General features: G+C 37.6%; 1 protein-coding gene across 1 annotated transcript in view; it reads left to right on the top strand.

The window, feature by feature from the left end:
* LOC128017751 (cingulin-like protein 1) overlaps positions 1 to 15115 on the top strand; it is a 35263-nt gene extending 20148 nt beyond the window's left edge. The window contains exons 9-19 of the mRNA XM_052603234.1: positions 5536 to 5742; positions 5900 to 6004; positions 6288 to 6440; positions 6549 to 6719; positions 9252 to 9410; positions 9511 to 9600; positions 12748 to 12831; positions 12956 to 13080; positions 13180 to 13288; positions 13445 to 13608; positions 13869 to 15115. Of these exons, the coding sequence (XP_052459194.1) occupies positions 5536 to 5742; positions 5900 to 6004; positions 6288 to 6440; positions 6549 to 6719; positions 9252 to 9410; positions 9511 to 9600; positions 12748 to 12831; positions 12956 to 13080; positions 13180 to 13288; positions 13445 to 13608; positions 13869 to 14028 (1527 nt within the window). The 3' untranslated portion in view covers positions 14029 to 15115. The remainder of the gene's footprint in view (positions 1 to 5535; positions 5743 to 5899; positions 6005 to 6287; positions 6441 to 6548; positions 6720 to 9251; positions 9411 to 9510; positions 9601 to 12747; positions 12832 to 12955; positions 13081 to 13179; positions 13289 to 13444; positions 13609 to 13868) is intronic.
* Positions 15116 to 20089: the final 4974 nt, after the last annotated feature.

Below are 20089 nucleotides of genomic sequence, written 5' to 3'. Positions count from 1 at the left end.
CGCGGTGAGGACACAAGCTTGGTTGTTTTCTTTGAGGTGGATGAAATCACTGCTTACACATGCTGAGGCACAAGTTAAAAGTGCCATAGAATGCAAAAAAAAAAATCACTTTTATATAAGGTGTTTGAACATTGGCCACAGTGTGTGAAAACAACCTGCCTATAATGGTAAAAATTATGGAGTGAGTTTTGGTTCTTTATTACATGCGAGAAAATAAAAGATCTGAGAGAAAAAAAAAAGTTTGAGAGAAAAAGTTATCACACTGATAGCAAAAAAACATTTCATGAGAGAAAAAAGAATATTTGAGAGAAAATGTTTTCATGCCAATAGCAAAAAATAATAATATTTGAGATTAAAAAATGTTTTGAGAGAAAGTATTTTCTCATAGAACATAAAAAAAATATACATTTTAAATTTTTAAAATTATTTCTGAGAAAAAAAATCTCTCTCAAAATACTTTGAAAAAAACTCTCAAATATATATTTTTTGCTATCAGTGTGAAAATATTTTCTCTAAAAAAAAAAGTGTTTCTCTCGAAACGCTTTTCTTTGCTCTTGATGCAATTTCTTGCTCTCGTGTCAGGATTTTGCTTTCACTGTGAGAATTGTGTCATGGGCGGGGCCACGTTCCTATTGGCCAGTCGGGTGAGCATCGTCTTGTCTTGGGAGTCGAACTGAATCATTACACCATTGTTCGGTTCACCTGCATAGATGCCGCCTCTGCCTTATGACTAGTTAAGTTGAGCAGTGAGCACGGACACTCCAATGTTTGGGCAAGATGATGACACACAGCTGGCTGAGCAAGTTCAGTATCACTGGAGATTAAACATTAAGAAATAGCACTCATATTCATGAATGAATGTGTATTATATTATTTGCTTGCTAATCGCTAGTAAAGCTAACCAGCCATCATGCTAGGTAAACTTGCAAACTCACCTGGTTTATACTATGTTTAAATCAAATGCCAAATTAATGTTTTGATTTAGATAGTTTCACGCCTTATTTAGTGAGTAGTGAGCTAGTTTCTACCTTTGCACTTGCTAGCCTCAAAGCACCTGAAGAGTAACTGCTTGTTCTTACAACCTCCCGTACAACTTTCAACTAACGTTAGTATGCATGGAAGGTGGCAACCCTACAACTAGCTAACGTTAGACAGTGATTGATATACCGTTTGAAAGATTTAAAATAAAAAAATAATTACCATGAAAGTACAGGCACAAACATATTTGTGGGTTGCTAATGTAAGAGTTAGTCCTAGACCTGCAATTTACCTTGTCAGCTCTAGACCTCGGCTAGATGGTAAAAAATATTTAGAATAAGCCCCGTGTAGCTGAGTTTGTGAGCTATACATGCAGTGTAGCTAAACATGTAGTGCAACAACCATACAAAGACTATTTTTAACAAAACTAGGTGGGACACTTTCAAACGGTATATCAATCACTGCTCACTACTCACTAAATAAGGCGTGAAACTATCTAAATCAAAACATTAATTTGGCATTTGATTTAAACATAGTATAAACCAGGTGAGTTTGCAAGTTTACCTAGCATGATGGCTGGTTAGCTTTACTAGCGATTAGCAAGCAAATAATATAATACACATTCATTCATGAATATGAGTGCTATTTTTTAATGTTTAATCTTCAGTGATACTGAACTTGCTCAGCCAGCTGTGTGTCATCATCTTGCCCAAACATTGGAGTGTCCGTGCTCACTGCTCAACTTAACTAGCCATAAGGCAGAAGTTGCATCTATGCAGGTGAACCGAACAATGGTGTAATGATTCAGTTCGACTCCCAAGACAAGACGATGCTCACCCGACTGGCCAATAGGAACGTGGCCCCGCCCATGACACAATTCTCACAGTGAAAGCAAAATCCTGACACGAGAGCAAGAAATTGCATCAAGAGCAAAGAAAAGCGTTTCGAGAGAAACACTTTTTTTTTTTAGAGAAAATATTTTCACTCTGATAGCAAAAAATATATATTTGAGAGTTTTTTTCAAAGTATTTTGAGAGAGATTTTTTTTCTCAGAAATAATTAAAAAAAATTCAAATGTATATTTTTTTATGTTTTATGAAAAAATACTTTCTCTCAAACCTTTTTTTAGTCTCAAATATAATTATTTTTTGCTATTGGCATGAAAACTTTTTCTCTCAAATATTCTTTTTTCTCTCATGAAATGTTTTTTTGCTATCAGTGTGATAACTTTTTCTCTCAAACTTTTTTTTTCTCTCAGATCTTTTATTTTCTCGCATGTAATAAAGAACCAAAACTCACTCCATAAAAAATCCACTCACTCATTGTTTTCTAATTAATAAACCCTAATCATTCTCTCTACACAAGCAGTTCCAGACTATGGCGACATAGTCGGTGAAAGTCCCGTCCATTTGTGACGGTCTCTGCCCTATTAGCATATCCACAGCCCTGAGTGAGAAGCTGCGGTCCGCCATTACTGTTCTCTTGCTGTAGCTGCTGGAGGTACAGTGTCAGCGCCAAAGAACCATTAAAAGTGTTGTGTGTTGGGATGCACCAACGAACATATAAGTAAACAGTTATTTTTTTAAAACAGCTAGCAAGTCTTTAAATTTTATTGGTGTATAAGGCCAGTAGATAACTTTTTTTCCAACTTCTACTTATTTTAATATATTTCAATATGTATTGAAATGTATGTATAGAATTACAGTGTATATAATTACATTAATTGTGAGTGTAAGAGAAATTACGTTGCCTCTAGAGCAGTATATGCAAAAATGGTGTGAGGATGATAGTCGGGGTTGACCTGGGATTCAATTTTGCATGGCTTCCTGGATGGATTTAAGATTATGTTGTACCCCTTCAGATTACAGATGTGACATGCAAACCTGAATGATTTTAGAGTGGATTAGAGAGGTTTAGCTCTTTGGAAAAACTGTTCTGCATGTGAAGGAGAAAATCATGGTGAATTTGGGATGGCTTCAGGCAGAAATTGTTAGTTTCACTAATGGTTTAGGCAATAATCGATGCTGTGAAGATTTAGGACCACAGGGCATGAGGACACTCGGTGTCTTTGCTTGGAGTTCATGAACTGATTGTGATTCTCCTGCCATTGTTATGCTTGAGCTTTGTAAACTCTCACAATGCTGGTTAATGCCCAACTATACATAAACAGCCTGAGCAGGCTAGAGCCCCATTCAGAGCACACTGCTTTCTCAGATCTCTCAGTCTTTGTAATGCCTCTGTCAAGAAAAGAAGCACAGAAACATTGCTCCGCTCGGCCCTTTATTTCTCTCTCTTTCTGTTCTTCAAAGACCTGACTGCGGGAACTGGGGCATGGAGGGAAAGAGAATGTGTGAATGTTCGTTAAATACAAACAAGAGTTTCGTCAGTTTCCCCAATGCAACAGTTTCTCAGGACCAAACTCGTGTCCTGTAGTTTATCAGCGGTAAAATTGCTCACTCCAAGTAAAAGGAAAAGGATATTGCAACAAAACCATTGTAACCTTCTCTGAAGGACACCGACATCATGATAAGACGCCTTATGTGATGCCCTAGTTTTCAAGACAAAAGCAGCGATATTTACAATTTCCTCACTAAACTTTGTCGACCTTTGTTATCTTCTGTGCTAGTTTTGTAGCTATAGAGAATGTTGTCTTTTGCTCTGTACATATTAACAAGGGACCTTCTGGCTGCTGTAGTTTAGGGATGGTTCGGCTGTTTTGGGGTGGATGTCCGTGGTTATTTTGGGTGGTGTTCTGGTTAATGAGAGCGGGAGAGAATCATAGAGGGGCTTTAGGACATTAAACTGTAAGCAGAATTGTCATGAGTCTATGAGACAGACTAATGAGTCACTGCTGTGTTAGGCTTGAGATGACTTTAAAACACACACACAAACAGCTGTGTGTCATCGTCCAGATGTTTGTTGACCACAGGGTATTTCACAGATCAAGATTATAGGTAATAGGTAAGACTGTTTAGACCTGATATACCCAAGGCATTTAGTTTTGTGAATTTTAAAATGCACTTTAGAAATTTGCAGAAAATATACTGTCGTCTACAGCTAGTATTTATCAGACAGAATACATTTTTCTCAGTAGTAGCTTCTCGTTTAGCTAAAAATGGTCTTTGTCCACAGTAGCTCACAGTGGTTGGTTAAACCAGTTAGGCAACATTCCCTCATGCATAGCAAACGAACGACCTGCTCATCCAGTTCTGGGGCCATCCGTGTTGTGTGTAAACATTGAGTTGTCGTCAACAGGATAAAGAGTCTTTCGTTGCATGACAGCTCTCTCAGTTTGTTAGCTGCAAACATCACGAGTTCTCTACGGGGTTTTTAGGTGTCCTTGTCAATAGCTGTCTAACTAGCAGAATGAGTTTGGAATGACCCAATGAATTTTACATGTACAGAAGCTCCCTTATTCATAAAACTTGGCGAAGAAGAATGACAAGCAGTCTGTAAAAGTGGTTGAGCAAAAGCCCAAACCAGACAAAGACGCGGCCACCAACAGAGCACAGACTAATTAAGGAATTTGCTCACGTTCTGAGACCGCTGCTGAACCCATAACTCGTCCAAAGGCTTTAAGAATCAGGAAAAAATGTAACTTGTCAGGTTGAGTCATTGAGAAACTGAAGGAGACATGCTTAGCTGGCTTTAAATGGACAGCACTAATAAAGTGTTGTTTTATATTGTCCCACATCATTTAAGGTGATGTCAAAGGTCAGAGGCCTATTGTCCCACACTCACTTTTCCATTAGACACATTGTGCTAGGAGTTCATTGATGTGTACTTCAACTCCAGCACTAGTGTCTAAAATTGAACTTTAAACCAGCTTCTAATATTAATAAATTCACTAGTAGGTAAACTGATCATCTAAATATTTATAACTGGCTAACAAAGCTGTATTTTGCGTTATTTTTGTAAATTAAATAACTTAATTGTCATGGGGCAGTATATATTTTTAATGAATTTGTGATGATTCAATGTGGAAATATTACATATACACTACTGTTCAAAATGACACAATAAATTGATTAAAAGTGACAGTAAAGGCATTTATAATGTTACAGAAGATTTTTATTTAATTCTATAAATTTACATCCTAATTATCAGAGAATCCAGAACATGAATATGAACCAGCACAACTGTTTTCATTTCATGCTGATAATAATAAGAAATGTTTCTCGAGCACCACATCAGTATATTAGAATAATATCTGATGGATCTTGTGACACCGAAGAGACAAATTTTAAATAAAAATGAAAAGGTTATTTAAATTTGTAATTATATTTCACAAAATTAGTGTTATTCTATTTTTTTGGTCAAGTAAATATGGCCTGGGTGAGCGTGAGACTCAAATTTGACTGACCCCAAGAGCTAAATAAACCTAAATGACCAAGGCGTTTTCTTGAGAAGATCCCAGTGTTGGGATACATAACGGTCATTTTTATTTCACACCAAAGCCAGCTTTTCCTGTATGTAGTGTTCAATTTGGAGCCTGACTGAAACTGTGGGTTTTCGAGATAACATTTAAAATTTTTCTGTTTTGTCCTCTCTCTCTAGAACAATGTTACAGCCAGTAAGGAGAAGGAAGAAGTGGAGGCAGCACGGAAGGCATCCGAGGGCCAGACAGGCCGTCTGTCTCAGGAGGTGGAGAGGCTGCGCAGGAGGGCACAGGAGCTGGAGAATGAGGTTGCCAAACTCAACCGCATCATTGATGAAGCCAAGCTACAGGAGAGCAGGCTGGGGGAGAGAACTGTCCGTCTGGAGGTACCTTCTGCCCTCTCTGTGATTGTCTGAAAAAGAAACTTAGATTTTTATTTGCTACTCCAAGGAAACCCTTTATTCTGGAGTAGAGGCTCAATCTGTGTCTAGAATTGCAGTAACACAGTTGTAAAACATCTATAATGTGTTTGTTTGTGGCTAGAAAGAGAAAAGGCAGTTGGAGGAGTCTCTTGCTGAGGTCAGGGAAGAGGAAGAGGAAATGACCCGTGCAAACCGGGCTCTCAGCACTCGTCTAGAGGATGTGCAGGTGAGACCTGGGAAACCTGAGTTTTTGACTGGAGCTAAGAGTTTGGTTGAGATATGAATTTGTTCTTCTGTGTATACAACTACTGTTGAAAAGAACAAAATTAGAGATGAAACCGTCAAGTTCCTGAATGATAATGTCTTTTTTTCAGCTTCAGATATGTATAATGTGTTGCTTTTAGGTCACATTGTCTTAAAACTATCGTTCAGAGCAGCTTCCCTATTTCAGTAATTGGCCTAAAGGAAGTCATGTTCGACTGTGTTAAATGACACATTCCCATCCATAGAGAAACTTGACCACACTGAATCGAGAGCACCATGAGCTGCAGGAGCGACTAAAGGAGGAGAGGAGTCAGAAAGAGCAGTTTAAAAACACCAAGAATGAGATTGAAGATGAGAGGAGGCTGCTGGACCGGACCATGGAGAAACTGCAACGGGAGGTGAGAGAAGACCAGAGTGATTTTTTTAATCATGTCCTAATAAGCTTATTACTAAGTTTAGTCAGAAATCTCCTACTGGTTTTTCAGTATCTCTTTCTGTCTGTATAGATGTATGAGATAGTGGAGGCGTCTCAGAGCTCAACTCAGGAGCTGCAGGAGCAGATAGACATGTATAAGGACAAGAACCGGAGGGAAATGGCAGAGCTTCAGAAACAGCTGCAAGAGGGAGGACTGGAGCTGGAGAAATCACGTCTTACCGCCAAGACCCTTCAGGAGGAGGTGGGTGGAGGAGGGCCGTTATATCAAAAGGTTTTTAGAAAAATGCCAACTTGAAGCCAAGTATAAAAACAAAAGAACCAGCTGGTCTGAGCTGCAACTGTTTTATTATGGCCCATTCACACCAAGAACAATAACTATAAAACTGTAACCATAAATGTGTTAGCATCCACATCTACCCACAATATCATTCTGTGTATTAAGCACACGCTGCAGTTATTTTGCCTGCCGCTTTAAATGTTTGCGCTCTTTTAAGTTCTGATTTGTTATCACTGTATTTATTGTTTATCTGCTTGAAAAGAAAAAGTTCTGAAAGTGATTCCAACGATATTATTTCTCTGTGCCGTTATCAATTGTAAAATCATAACAGGTGTGGTCTTCCCTATTCTCATAGAGTTAGAATGATTTTTTTTTATTTTTTTTATAATTATCTTTATAGTTCTTGTCCTTGGTATGAATGGGTGTGTACCCTGTGATACTTAGTGCTACAAAACACCTAAATATGTCCAAAAGTGTGGCATTACCATGATAACTGTCCAAAAAAGTTATATTGTGCAGTCTGGAATACAGTTAGGAAAATCACATTTTATTGGTAGGATCATCTGAGGTAAACATTTGAAAGTGAAACACAGAGAAGCCCTTATTGTCAGAGTTCATGCTTTATTTATCCAACAGCACAAAAAAATCATGTAAATATGGGAAGTTTGTCTAGCCAAAGTGAAGCTGGCATTTCTTAAAAATGATGTACTGTGTGTTTCTGAAGAAGCATAACAGTGGGCTAGAGAGATATTTGTAAATGTAAACTCAATCAAATGCCGAGTTGAACATTATTTGCATAACTTCGAGTTGATCTCTTTCTCTGTGGAGATGAATATCACCATAACCGCTCTCTCAGTGTTAAATAAACCTCTGGAATGTTCCCCGCCACCATTAATCATCGGCCGACATTCTTTTGGCAGATCAGATTTTTCAATCACTTCAGCAAAATAATGCAGTCTCTTTCCAACCCTTTAGTTTATTTACTCAGCAACCCCAAGTGGGACTAACCTTTGACCTCTGCTGTTATGCGCTTTAACCCTTGTCAGTACTGTGGCATTTGAAGAATGTTATTGTTTGATTTGAGAATCAGGCATTGTTGGTCTGTCCCCCAACCCCCCCAAATTCATTTACACTTTATGAGCTGAGAACAAGGGTGTAATCTGGCCCACTTTTAGCGCTCACTGACTGTGAAATATCTGTTCATGAGTGGATAAGGGAACAGATTGTCCGGAAGAAAGATACAAAGAAAAACAAACAGTTAAAAGAAGATAAGAGATAGAAGAGTGAGACATGCTCCGTTGAGCAGCTGTGTGTGAAGGAAGAGAAGGATGCGTGTTCCTGTGGGGTCTGAGCGATGACCCACTGACTCCTCATCCTCCCAGAATTCCTTCTTACACATGTTCTCCTCTCTGACACCCTCTCCTCATACAGAGCATGACCTCAGACACACAGCTGTTTCCTCTGGAGCTACATGCAGCTCTCTGCTATTAAACCAAATCACACCCATTCAAGCTGTATGCTTCTTACATGCAGGACACACATTTTATCCTTCTTTCCTGAATATCTATTATTACACAGTCTTCTCTTAAAAATGACACGTAAAGCTCAAATTCACTTGTTCGTGTTGAAGAGTTCGTTTGATGTGTTTAGAAGTAACTCTTGACGAAGGCAGCACCTTGTGGCCGAAAATGTAACTGCAGGAACAGGACAACAAAGTGTTGAAATCAGGTTCAAGAAAGGTTCATTTCACACATGTACCATGGGACAGATATAATGGTATTGGAGTTTAAAGGGACAAAATTAAATGGCAGATGTTTTATATTATGTTTTTATATGAATCTTTTCATAATTTTATCACACCGCTTGTCCACTGTAGGGTTGCAGGATATATAAAATATTATATAACTCCCTCTTCACTTACACTATGGATCAAAAGTTTTGGGTCAGTAAGATTTTAAACCTTCTTTTCACCAAAAAATCCCAGAAAAAAAAAAGTGGCTTCCACAATAATATTAGGCAACACAACTGTTTTCAGCATTGTAGGATGATGTGACACTGAAAACTGGAATAACGGCTGCTGAAAATTCAGCTGTACTGTCACAGGAATAAATTACATTTTAAAATATAGAAAACAGTTATTTGTAATATCATAATATTAAATAATATTCGTTGTCGTTTTTTTGTTTTTTCAAATAAATGCAGTCTTGATGAGCATAAAAGACTGCTTCTAAAAATCTCAGTCTTTCCAACCCCATTATTGAACAGTAATCTTTTCACAGCTTCTGTATGTTAATTGGCTAATTTAATTACGCTTTCAGATACCAATACGAGTACTGTACATGTTTTTACTGAATCAAAATCCACTACAGAGTTCACGTTTTCTCCCAAAATCAGTGCTTAAAATGTGAAAAATCTTTCTTATTAGGCCTGTTCACAGCCATCCGACTGGATGTAAGTGTGTTAGTCTCCGAGACTAAGATTTGATTGTGTTTTCAGCTGGCTCGTGTGCAGGAGGATCTGCGGCAGTGTCAGAGAGACCGAGATGAAGCGCTGCAGAGAGTGAAGGACCTGGAGCAGAAGGTTTTCGAACTGGAGGTGGAGACTCAGACCAAAGCCCATTCAAATGACAAAACCAGACAAGTCAAAGTCTTGGAGGTGCAGCACGAATAAAGACATGTCTTCCTTTTATTGAACTGTTGACTACATTATAATGTGAATTTGTTATAATGTGCAAACTGTTTTTGTCCATTAACAGGACCGTCTGTCTGCAGTCCAGCTGGAGCTGGAGGAGGAGAGACAGAATGGAGACTTGCTGTTGGAGAGAATGGACCGGGGAAGAGAACAGGTGACATCCTTTTGACACACTCGCATTTTATTATGAATATTTGACCATAATCAATAGTGAAATCATTGAAACTATATGGAAATATGGGAATTATTAAGTGAACAAGACTATCTTATGTTTTAGATTCTTTAAAGTTTAGATTACGGGTCATATCCCAGATGCCTCTCTTCAGGTGGTGCATCCTGGGATGCTTTTTAAATAGTATTGAAGAAGTTCTCACGTAAATGTACCTTTTCCTCATAATCTCGCCTAGCTCATCCATTTAAATGGTCAAAATATAGTTTGTGATAAAATTCGTACATAATTTATTTGTCTAATAAACTAATTTGAATAAGGCTTTTGTTTAAAAGGTTTTAAAATCATGAAAAACAGTATTGTCAAATTTCTCCATGCTTTTGGCAAGTTTGCATATGAGATTGTTATAAAGCTGGTGTCTTTTTTTTGTACGGTCTACTGGATTTTTGTTATATTTACATTTCAAACTGGAGAAATGCACAATTTTCAAATAATTTCTACGCCACTCAAAATGTTGTGTCTTGAAGATGTCCTTCTCTATGAGAACTTTGTTACAAGCCCCACACTTTTTCAATTTTGGTGAAATACAAGTGATGGAATTCAGCTGTTGGGTTCTTCTTTGAAAAGTTGCACTTGAGATTCAGAGTTAATTCACACCAGAGCAAGAGAAGGATGGAGTGTGAGAGACTGTGCTTGCGTAATTGTTCTCTTTGGCAGCCTGCCTCTTGGTGAAAGAGTGCCTGTCCGAATTTCTGGCATCAAGTTAGAGCATTCTCTAAAGCTCCACTTCGGACATAATATGCAAGTGGCCATGCATCTCAAGCTGGCCAGAAGCAAAGCTTACTCAGCTACACCGCATTTTAGCAAAACATGTAGAATCGCAGAAGAGAATTCTTTCTTCCTGACAGACAATCCCAGTAAAGGGAACATTTTGCAAACTTAGGAAACAATGACGCATGTTTCCTGAGGAACAAGGTCTGGTTCTACAATGTCAGGGACTTGAAGTGTTGGTACATTGCTTTTTATGGAAGCAAGACCAAACTTTTATGTGCAGAGGTTTATTTTTTGAATCGAGTCATTGTAGGATCATGCATCATTTGGTAGGACCTCTGACCTTTTTAAAACTTTTTTCACATGTAGCCCAATTTTTTTTTCCTTGTTTATTGTTTGATCCGATTGCACCTGACGAACCACATTTAGACTCCTTAAAAAGTGACAGATCTAGATCAGAGCTGAAGATGTGATTAATAGATTAATAAGGAGCGGAGCGTGTGAGCTTTTTTTAATTGTCTGGAAATAGAGAATCGAGGAGAATATGATGACACAATAGTGTTAGACTCCGGCCGAGGTGAGTGTCTGTGGAAACAGTAGAGGGCTCTGTGGAGTAACAGAGGGGGGTTGGTGTCAGGTTGGGCACAGCTGCGTCCAAGGCAGCAGGTGCACGAGCGGCTGTCTAAATGAGAGTAATCTCCCGCTCTTTGCTCACATGCTCTCTCTTTCTCTCTCTGTCTGTATCGCTCTCGTGCTTTGATTAGTTTGAGTGTGTTTTCTGCTCTGCTGACGCAGCGCCCTGCAGGGCCCATCCCTCATCCCTGAGCCCCGCTGTCATGCGCTAATTGGCATAAAATATCATCCACTCTTAGCGCCTGGCAGCAGCCGCCATCTCTCTATCGATGGCTATTTCTCCTTTTCCATTTGTGTCCCTTCTTCTACATCTATCTTCACTGTCTGAAGGCAAGTTCTTTCTACATTTTGAACATCTTTTGTGCATCTCATGCTTTGAAAGACTGATGTCCATGAGAAATATTTTTGGTTTGGAGAAATTATTGAAAAATGTGAACATTTTAAATTGTTTAACTAATGAAAAAAAGAGAGTGAATATCTACAAATTGATGTAATTGCTCCAAGTCTTATACAACTATGATTTTTTAATATTTCAATTCAAGCTAGAAAATCCTTTAGAAATGTAAAACTACGTAAAGATGCATTTAATTGACCAAAAGTGACTGTAAAGACATTTATAATGTTATTTCAAATAAACCCTGAGAAATTCCTTCATTATGGGGAGCTAGACACGGTTGCCCTCTATCCCCTTTATTATTTGCAATGGCGATTGAACCTCTAGCCATTTTGCTGAGGTCAACCTCAGATATCCAGGGTATATCAAGGGGGGACCGAGACCACAAACTTTTCCTCTATACAGATGACTTGCTTCTATTTATACTTGACTAGGACTATACTTGACTTGAGTGTGTCAGTCGCATTTCGGGGTATAAACTCAACCTCTCTTAAGAGTGAATTATTTCATATTAATCGTGAAGCAAAGATTATTCTGAGCTATATAAAAAAAAAATAATAATAAAATAAAAAAAAAAACTAGGATATCCCTTGAAAAACTGTCCAAGCTCCCTATTTCATTGATTGGTAGGATCAATTTAATTAAAATGAATACGAGCCCTAAATATTTATAAACTATACCGATTTACATTTGTAAATCTTTTTTGCTCATTTAAATAAGATAACCGTGTCTTATCTTTGAAATAACAAAACCCTTTGGATCAACTTTTTCCTGATGAACTGGAACAACGAGGAACCGGCTCTGGCTCATATACAAAACTTTATTTTTATCCACTTTTGTAACTGCACAAAGAGATTCCTGGCAACTGGATCTTAATATCTGCCTGACGGACGAGGAATGGAATGAGGCTATACATAGAATTCATGGATCTTCTATTTGTGCTAGACACAACCTTATTCAATTTGAAGGGGTACATAAATGTTCCCCTCTGTCAACCCCAAGATGTAAGCAGTCCCCTGCTGCATTAGCCCAGATCTTATTCTATAATCTTTGTAAATATGTCTTTGCTAATCCTTTTTAATGGTATATTTTTGGTATTGTGTGTGAAAATACTGTCATAAAGTGAATTATTTTGATTATATGAAAAATATTGAAATTGTCATCCAACAAATAATGATATTACGGCCTTTCAGGGCTGCTTTTAGCAATGGTGTGAAGCAAAATGTAAATGGACAAGAAGTCTTCACACACTGGCATGTTTTTAGTTCGGGAGGAGTGTTTTGTTGTTGTCGGTGTGGTGCGTTAAGGTTTGTGTCGCTGTGTTCGTGTGACAGTTGGAGCAGATGAGGAACGAGCTGATGCAGGAACGAGCCAGCAGACAGGAAGTGGAGTGTGACAAGATGTCCCTGGAGAGACAGGTAAAAAACAAACGCGTCTGACTCTGATCGATACCTTAAACCAACCTGACCTCTCCAACTAGCAAAACTCTGCACCTGTAACTCTATATATATTTATACATTCCTTTTCCTTTTGTGTGTTAAGAATAAGGATCTAAAGAGCAGGATTGCATATCTGGAGGGATCTCACAAGCCTAATAAAGAAGGATCAGTGCCCCAGCTGGAGAACCGGATACAGGAACTGGAGGAGAGACTGGAAGCAGAGGAGAAGTAAATGAGAAAACCAATGCATTTAGTGTGTCCTACACATCACATCATTTGGATTTGTGTAAAATGTCTGGTATTAAAAAACTAACTTGATTAATACAGGGAACGGGGTAACCTGCAGCTGGCGAATCGTCGTCTAGAGCGCAAAGTGAAGGAAATGATGATGCAAGTGGAGGAAGAGCAGCATTCACTGCAGGATCAGAAAGATCAGGTCAGTAAACATTGCTCCTCAGAGAGGAAAACAACCTTTTGGAAATGATATTTAATGGGTCCTTTTAGGCGTGTTGTGATGTGTAGCCCTTATCTGATGTGGTGCTGTGTGTGTGTGTGTGTGTGTGTGTGTGTGTGTGTGTGTGTGTGTGTGTAGCTGAACCTGCGTCTGAAGGCTCTGAAGAGGCAGATGGATGAGGCGGAGGAGGAGATCGACCGACTGGAACACAACAAGAAGAAACTGCAGAGAGACCTGGAGGAGCAGCAGGAGGCCAACGAACAACTCCAGAGTCAGCTCAAAGCACTGCGCAGTGAGATGAGGTAAGCATTCGAACGCTACTGAGATAAATGAACTGGTGGGTTTTTGTTAAATGTGAGCTAAAATCAATTAAAAGAACCAAAGACTTTAAACTACTTCAGTCTGTGTGCATTGAAAATATTTAATACACGAGTTTCACAATTTGAGTTGAATTACTGAAATAAACGAACTTTTCCACGACATTCTAATTTATTGAGATGCACCTGTGTACTCACATTCCTTAACCTGACTAAAAATGGCGAATTATTTGTTAATCCACAAGGCGTAAGAACAACTCGGCACCAGTCCTGATTGCCGATGATGATGTTGATGATGACGACGATGATGACATCAGCACTGATGGTGAGACCTACTTCAGTTCTTCATCCGGCTACAAACGCTCCAGCAGTCAGGACGCCTTCATCTCCAAATTCTCTCAGTGAAAACGCTGGAAAGGAGTTCTTAAGAAAGGTGCAAAGATAAATTTGTGCTCTGTTATAAACTCTTTGCTACAATTTAATCATGAGCTTAATCCCACTGCCTTTTTCCCATGATGATATATTTTTGCTAGGTTTTTGTACAAGTAATCTTTTATGTGTTCAACCCTATTGATACTGTATAGCACTATATATCTGTGTACAATACAATGTTTGTCATTTGCATTGTCTTTTTCTTTCTTTTCTTTTTTTTTAACTGTTAAACATTTTAATTCTGCAGTTCCACTAATTGACACTGACATAAACAGCCTTTAAATTATGCAAAAATGTGTTATTCAACTATCCGGAATGTGAAGGACGGACAGATCTGAAGGCAGTTCAGACAATAAATATTAAGGGATGTATGTATGAGGGAATTTTCATATATGAAAACACAGTTACGGCTTAAGAGTTAGAGTTTTTTTTTTATTTATTTTTTTTATAAACAAGTAGTTTTAATGTTATTTTTTCTGTTCATATGAAGCCGCTTTCACTTCTGTAAATGTTCAGTTCATTTTTATCATTATTCCAGACAGCACCTTGAAAATGCAACTGGCTACACCAATCAGTAGACCTGCAATATGTTACATTGTATTGATGCATTTATGTTTCCAGGATTTTTTATTCCTTGAAAACAAAACAGTGTTATGGATAAACCATATGAGCCTTTTGTATTATATAACATTTATAACTGGTTTCATTGTAACTTTTTTTGCTACTCATGGGATGCTGCCCTGTACCTGCACAAATGTGAAATCATCTGTGTTCCTGTTGTTTCAGAGTTGGAAAAGCAAAGAGGTCCTTTTTCCTTATGCAAGCCTTGTATATTACTGTGTTGACAATCACCCTTTGAGAAGACTGTGATGATTTGCACTGTATGTGGAAGTGAATTATTTGTGTCTCTGGTGCTTACATGTTGTTTAATGGAACAAAAGCACTATTATTAGTTCGTTTTTTTAAGGTTCAAAAGTTAAACCTACCTCTACCTTTCTGTACACAGCTACATTTAAAAAAAAAAAGAAAAAAAAGTAATAAACTCCAGTTATTCCCATGATGATCATTGTTTGTATTTCCTCTTATTATATTTTAAAATGTACTGGAAGTAATTCATAATCAGTAATGTGTATTAAATTAGGTTCTCTAGTCCATTTGTTTTCAACCAGGAGGGTCTTGTAGTCAAAAGGTTGAGAAGAATCACGGTTTAAAGTCTAGATCCTGATCCTATTGTGCCTTTACAGAAACCAAACTGATACAGGTCTTGTAGAAGAGCAAGAAGAGAAAAAAACAAATGCCTCCCCCAATGTTGCTGCATTTGCATTTGCATACTGTGCATCTCTTTACAGCTGAGCCTAGGAGGTCTGTATTGTTGCAGCACAAACAAACTAACCTCCTGATGTGCAGAGATTCTTGGCAAAACCTTAACTTATCAGGGTGGAGCTGACATGGAAACTATCCTGAAGACCCAAGATTCCTGAAATTCCAAGCCCACCACACACACACACACACACACAGAGAGAGAGAGAGAGAGAGAGAGAGAGAGAGAGATATAGAGAGAGAGAGTGGTTTGGTGATCAAAACAGTTTCTTTCATTGGCTAGCAATGTATTAAGTCGTTTTATCAACATTGAGATGTGGCGATCTACTGCTCTCTTCTGGTCATTGAGAAGTACTGCAAGTTTAAACAGCTAAATGTCACAATACAGAAGTTCACAGTGACTAAACGTTTCACGTTTCAAAAGCAATTTTTATTATTGATTTTTGATTATTATTATTTTGCCAACATCGAATGATGTAAAGAGGTGGTAAAGAGGGAGTTATATAATCTTGTGTTTTTAATATGTTTAATTTTTTTATTTTATTTATATAAATTAATGATTGGCCCTCTTAGAAGTTTACTGAAGCCCTCTTTTTGAGAAGCACTGGGTTAGGGCATTGTTCAAATCCTTAATCCTAAGAATGGGCAATTGCAAAGTGTGCTTGCCTTAGCAAACATCGCTAATAAATAGACTGGAGATGCTTGATTGAACAGTCATCAGGAGCATCTCCTGTCCCTGGCGAGAGTGATCATTTATGATCAGCAGACTACTGAATCCTAATAGTGTGCAGTGGCCCCTAGCAGACGGGCCGGTCCATCACTGATCTGAATGAGAACAGGAAGTTGTTTGCACGTTTTGTATTTCAAATTCATCTATTCACACCACTGTTTGCTCTTTCTGGCGGACTTGAGATGAACAAAAAGTGAGTAAACAGGGCACAGGAGAACAGACTTTCTCTTGCCCTTTCTTTGTTTCTGTCTTTGGTTTTCCATTTTCCATTCACGCTCATGTTTTTTTTTTTTTTATCCTGTCAAATGCCCTTGAGCTACTCTTGGCTTCCTGCTGGTTTATTTTAGAGGAAAACTACTGATTCTTGGTTGATTTAAACCGTTCAGTGAAATAAAATACCATTTAACGTTTGGGGTCAGTAAGACTTTTGGAATGTTATTGATTATGTTTACCAAGACTGCATTTATTTGCTCAAAAATACAATTAGAATATTATATTTCAACAGTTAAAATATTATATTCCATTTCATTTTATTTTATTACAATTAAAAATAAATGTAATTTATTCTTGTGTCTTTAGTGTCACGTGAACCTTCAGAAATCAGTCTAACCTGACTTCGAGAAACATTTCTTTTATTAAAAAACGGCTGTACTGCTTAATATTTTTGTTAAAACCGTGATCCATTTTATACAGAAAGTTCAAAAGAACAGCATTTCTTTGGAAAATTAACTTTTTGTAACATTATAAATGTCCCGTCTGTCACTTTCAATGAATTTAATGTATCTTTGCTGAATAAAAACAGTCTTACTGAAACTAACTGTAGGCAGACTCGACTCAAACAACATCTACCGTGACATTAATGACATTAATTGTGACATTAATGATCCAAAACCTCTCCAAACAAACATTTGCATTCTGTTTCTCCCTCTCTCTGTTTTTCTTCATTTTACTGTTGTCACTCCTCATCTTAGAAATGTGTGTGATCTGCACCTCAGGGAATCCACTCCATCTCGTTGGACCAGGTAAGTAAGGTAATAATACGTAAATAACACAATGGGTACATGTAGGCTTCCAATTTACGTTTTCGTTTCGTAAATTGCTGGTGAGGTGAACTGAATGGATGTGTGTGGTAAGATGGTCGATGCAATGGCTAACTGACAGCAAAAGAAGTGGCAAAACTCCAGGAAAAGTCCATGGAAAGTCCTTTTTTTTATTCTTGGGATCCACAAGTTTCAAACAGACATAGCAAAAACCAAAGCAAACTATCAAATAAATGGGCAAGTTGAACCCAGGAAAAAAACTAAACAAAAGAAAACTTATTTAAAGTACAACTCAGGACATAACAGAAAACTAAAGAAAAAACCTAAATAGTTGGCTACTGTTCCAACAAACACCCGTCCCTCCATTCAGACATTTCCACTACTCTTTTATACCCTTGGCCCCCTCCCCTAGTATTCAAACGGACCAATCATAACACTCCATTTGTTAAACGGTACATTTCACACTTCACATAGACTTTCAGCCTCACAAGTCACACCCATAATGAAGTTCTCCTTTAACCAAAGGCTTCCCTCCCTAATAATTCATCAAAGTATACATATACAAGACATTTTAATCCACACATCCTTAATTGTGTAACTCCTCCCCTTCAGAATGCCATAAACTGGTTTCCTGTTCACGGGCCGCTCTTTTGGGCTTTCCAGGAACCGGTAAGACACAGAAACGAAACACATGTTACGATTCACACATTTCTTGACTTTAACACTATATTGAATGTTTCACATTACAAGCAGTCACCATGGAATGTGCACCTTCCATGTTACTGTTTCTAAGTAAAACAAACAAAATAAATATCTTGCCAAACATGTCTATGGTGTTTTCATTTGACCCATGTGTGCCACATCACAATGTGTTGTGAGAAATGATGGTTCTGAAAATAGTATTTCACATGGTTAGAAAGATTTATCTTCAGGTCAGACTAGGGAAGAATCTCATCTGCCATACAGTATGCTATATCCTGTTTTAGCATTAATGAGGGAAACTCCACAGCCAAGAAAAAGCTGTAATGTGTGTTGTCCTCTGAAACAGCCAATAAGTCCCCTGGATAATTTATGTAGTTACTATATAAGCCATTCAGATTTATGTAGGTACTGTGTGCTTTAACACCTACAGTAAGCATTGTTTAAAAGCCCGCAGACCTTGAAGCAAACAATGCTAACACTTGCTATATTAACATAAAACATAAATATTGAAGGTTCATATAATGATTTGTAGATAAATATTAAAGATAGTTTTAACATTTGTTCATCCTGTGCTATTGGAAGTTGTTAAAAGAAACAGGCTGGGCCGCAAGAAAAAAAAAATCATAGTCCAATAAAAATTACACAACCATATGCAATAGGCTAGCAGCATAAAGGAGAAACTTGCAATAACAGGCATTTCACTGCACAGGGTGTCCTACCCTTTCTATTTTAGTATGCAATGGTTATTGGAAGGCCAGCAGTTTGAGCCGAGTGTTTAAGAAAGAGTCATTAGAACAGAAGAATCAAGTTTTATATTATGATAACGGCTTAGGCTACAAAATAGTTATAGAGTCAAGGTTTTGACTCATTTGTAGTCGACTGTATAATGACTGTATCGAGGAAATTCACTCGCATGCTGTCTGCCAAACTGTAAAGTTAAAGATGAGAATTAATCTGGTCATGTCATCTCAACACTAAGGCCCTCGCGACACACTTGACTCCCAGCGTTTATTTGTTTCCTGATATGACGGAGTCATCTCGTGAGTGAATATGGTTATAATTTTGCTTTCATAGTACATCATCACTCAAAAAACATGAACCAACGATTTCGGGGATGCTGTCTGTGAAATATGTAATAGAAAGATGCGTATACTCAAAAAATGTTTGCGTGAGAACACGAGAATCGATTCTACTTGTTAGGAACATGAGTCGACTCACATTTTCTAAGAAAAATCTGTGTATTTGTAGTAAGGATATGTCTTATCTATATTTGTATGTAGAACTAAACTTCCTAGAAAATGACCTGTGAAGTGACACTTGCCATAAAAAACTGATTATGACTCAAATGGCCCATTTATCCCTGTGATGAAGGTTTGTTGTGATGGGGAAAAAACAATAAGATGCAAGATTTATAACCTGTATTTGTTTTCCAAGGGGTGCGTCTCACATAAATGGAGGGTTAATGATTAGACTGAGTCATGTAGTAGACTATCTGTTTCCAAGAGTAATGATTGACTTGTGCACTTTGAGAGATATGTTAATCAAACAAAATCACACAGATTAATGATTTCTTCAAGCAAAGTTCAAGGCATCTGCAGTGCGTCTTGACTGCAACATCAATCGGGTTCTGCGCAACAGTTTTTTATTACAGGTAATTTACAGGTAATTTATTATAATTACAATTATTAAAGGGATAGTTCACCCAAAACTAAACATTCTCACTGTGTTTGAATATGCGTACTTCCCTATGAGAAAATCAGCATGTGATACACGTGGTTTGTCTGAATTCAAAGTATTTATAAAACATGAAAAACAAAACGTACCCAGATGACCTACTATTTTCAGCGAGAATCTGAAGTGTGCATCTGATAAACCCTTTTTGACACTGGTAGGCCATGTAACATTGACAACATGGCCGATATAGTACATCAGGATTTCATCCACACTGCCCATATTCATACTTTATTTAATTGTTGCAAGATTCGATTATATCAGACTCTACTGTATTGTCATTGCACACAGAGTCCAAGTACAGAGCCAATGAAATGCAGTTAGCATAACCAGAAGTGCAAATAGAAATTCAAATCAATATAAAATATACATGTATATATCTGTGTATAAACATCTGAACTGAAAATAACTATTAAAATAACAAATGGTCACACTTTATTTTAAGGTCCAATTCTCACTATTAACTAACCTTTAACTATGACTTTTGCTTTAATTAACTCCTAATTTGCTG

The sequence above is a fragment of the Carassius gibelio genome, chromosome A7, assembly GCF_023724105.1.
Source record: "Carassius gibelio isolate Cgi1373 ecotype wild population from Czech Republic chromosome A7, carGib1.2-hapl.c, whole genome shotgun sequence".
Classification (NCBI taxonomy): domain Eukaryota; kingdom Metazoa; phylum Chordata; class Actinopteri; order Cypriniformes; family Cyprinidae; genus Carassius; species Carassius gibelio.
This window is presented reverse-complemented; position numbering and strand designations above follow the sequence as displayed.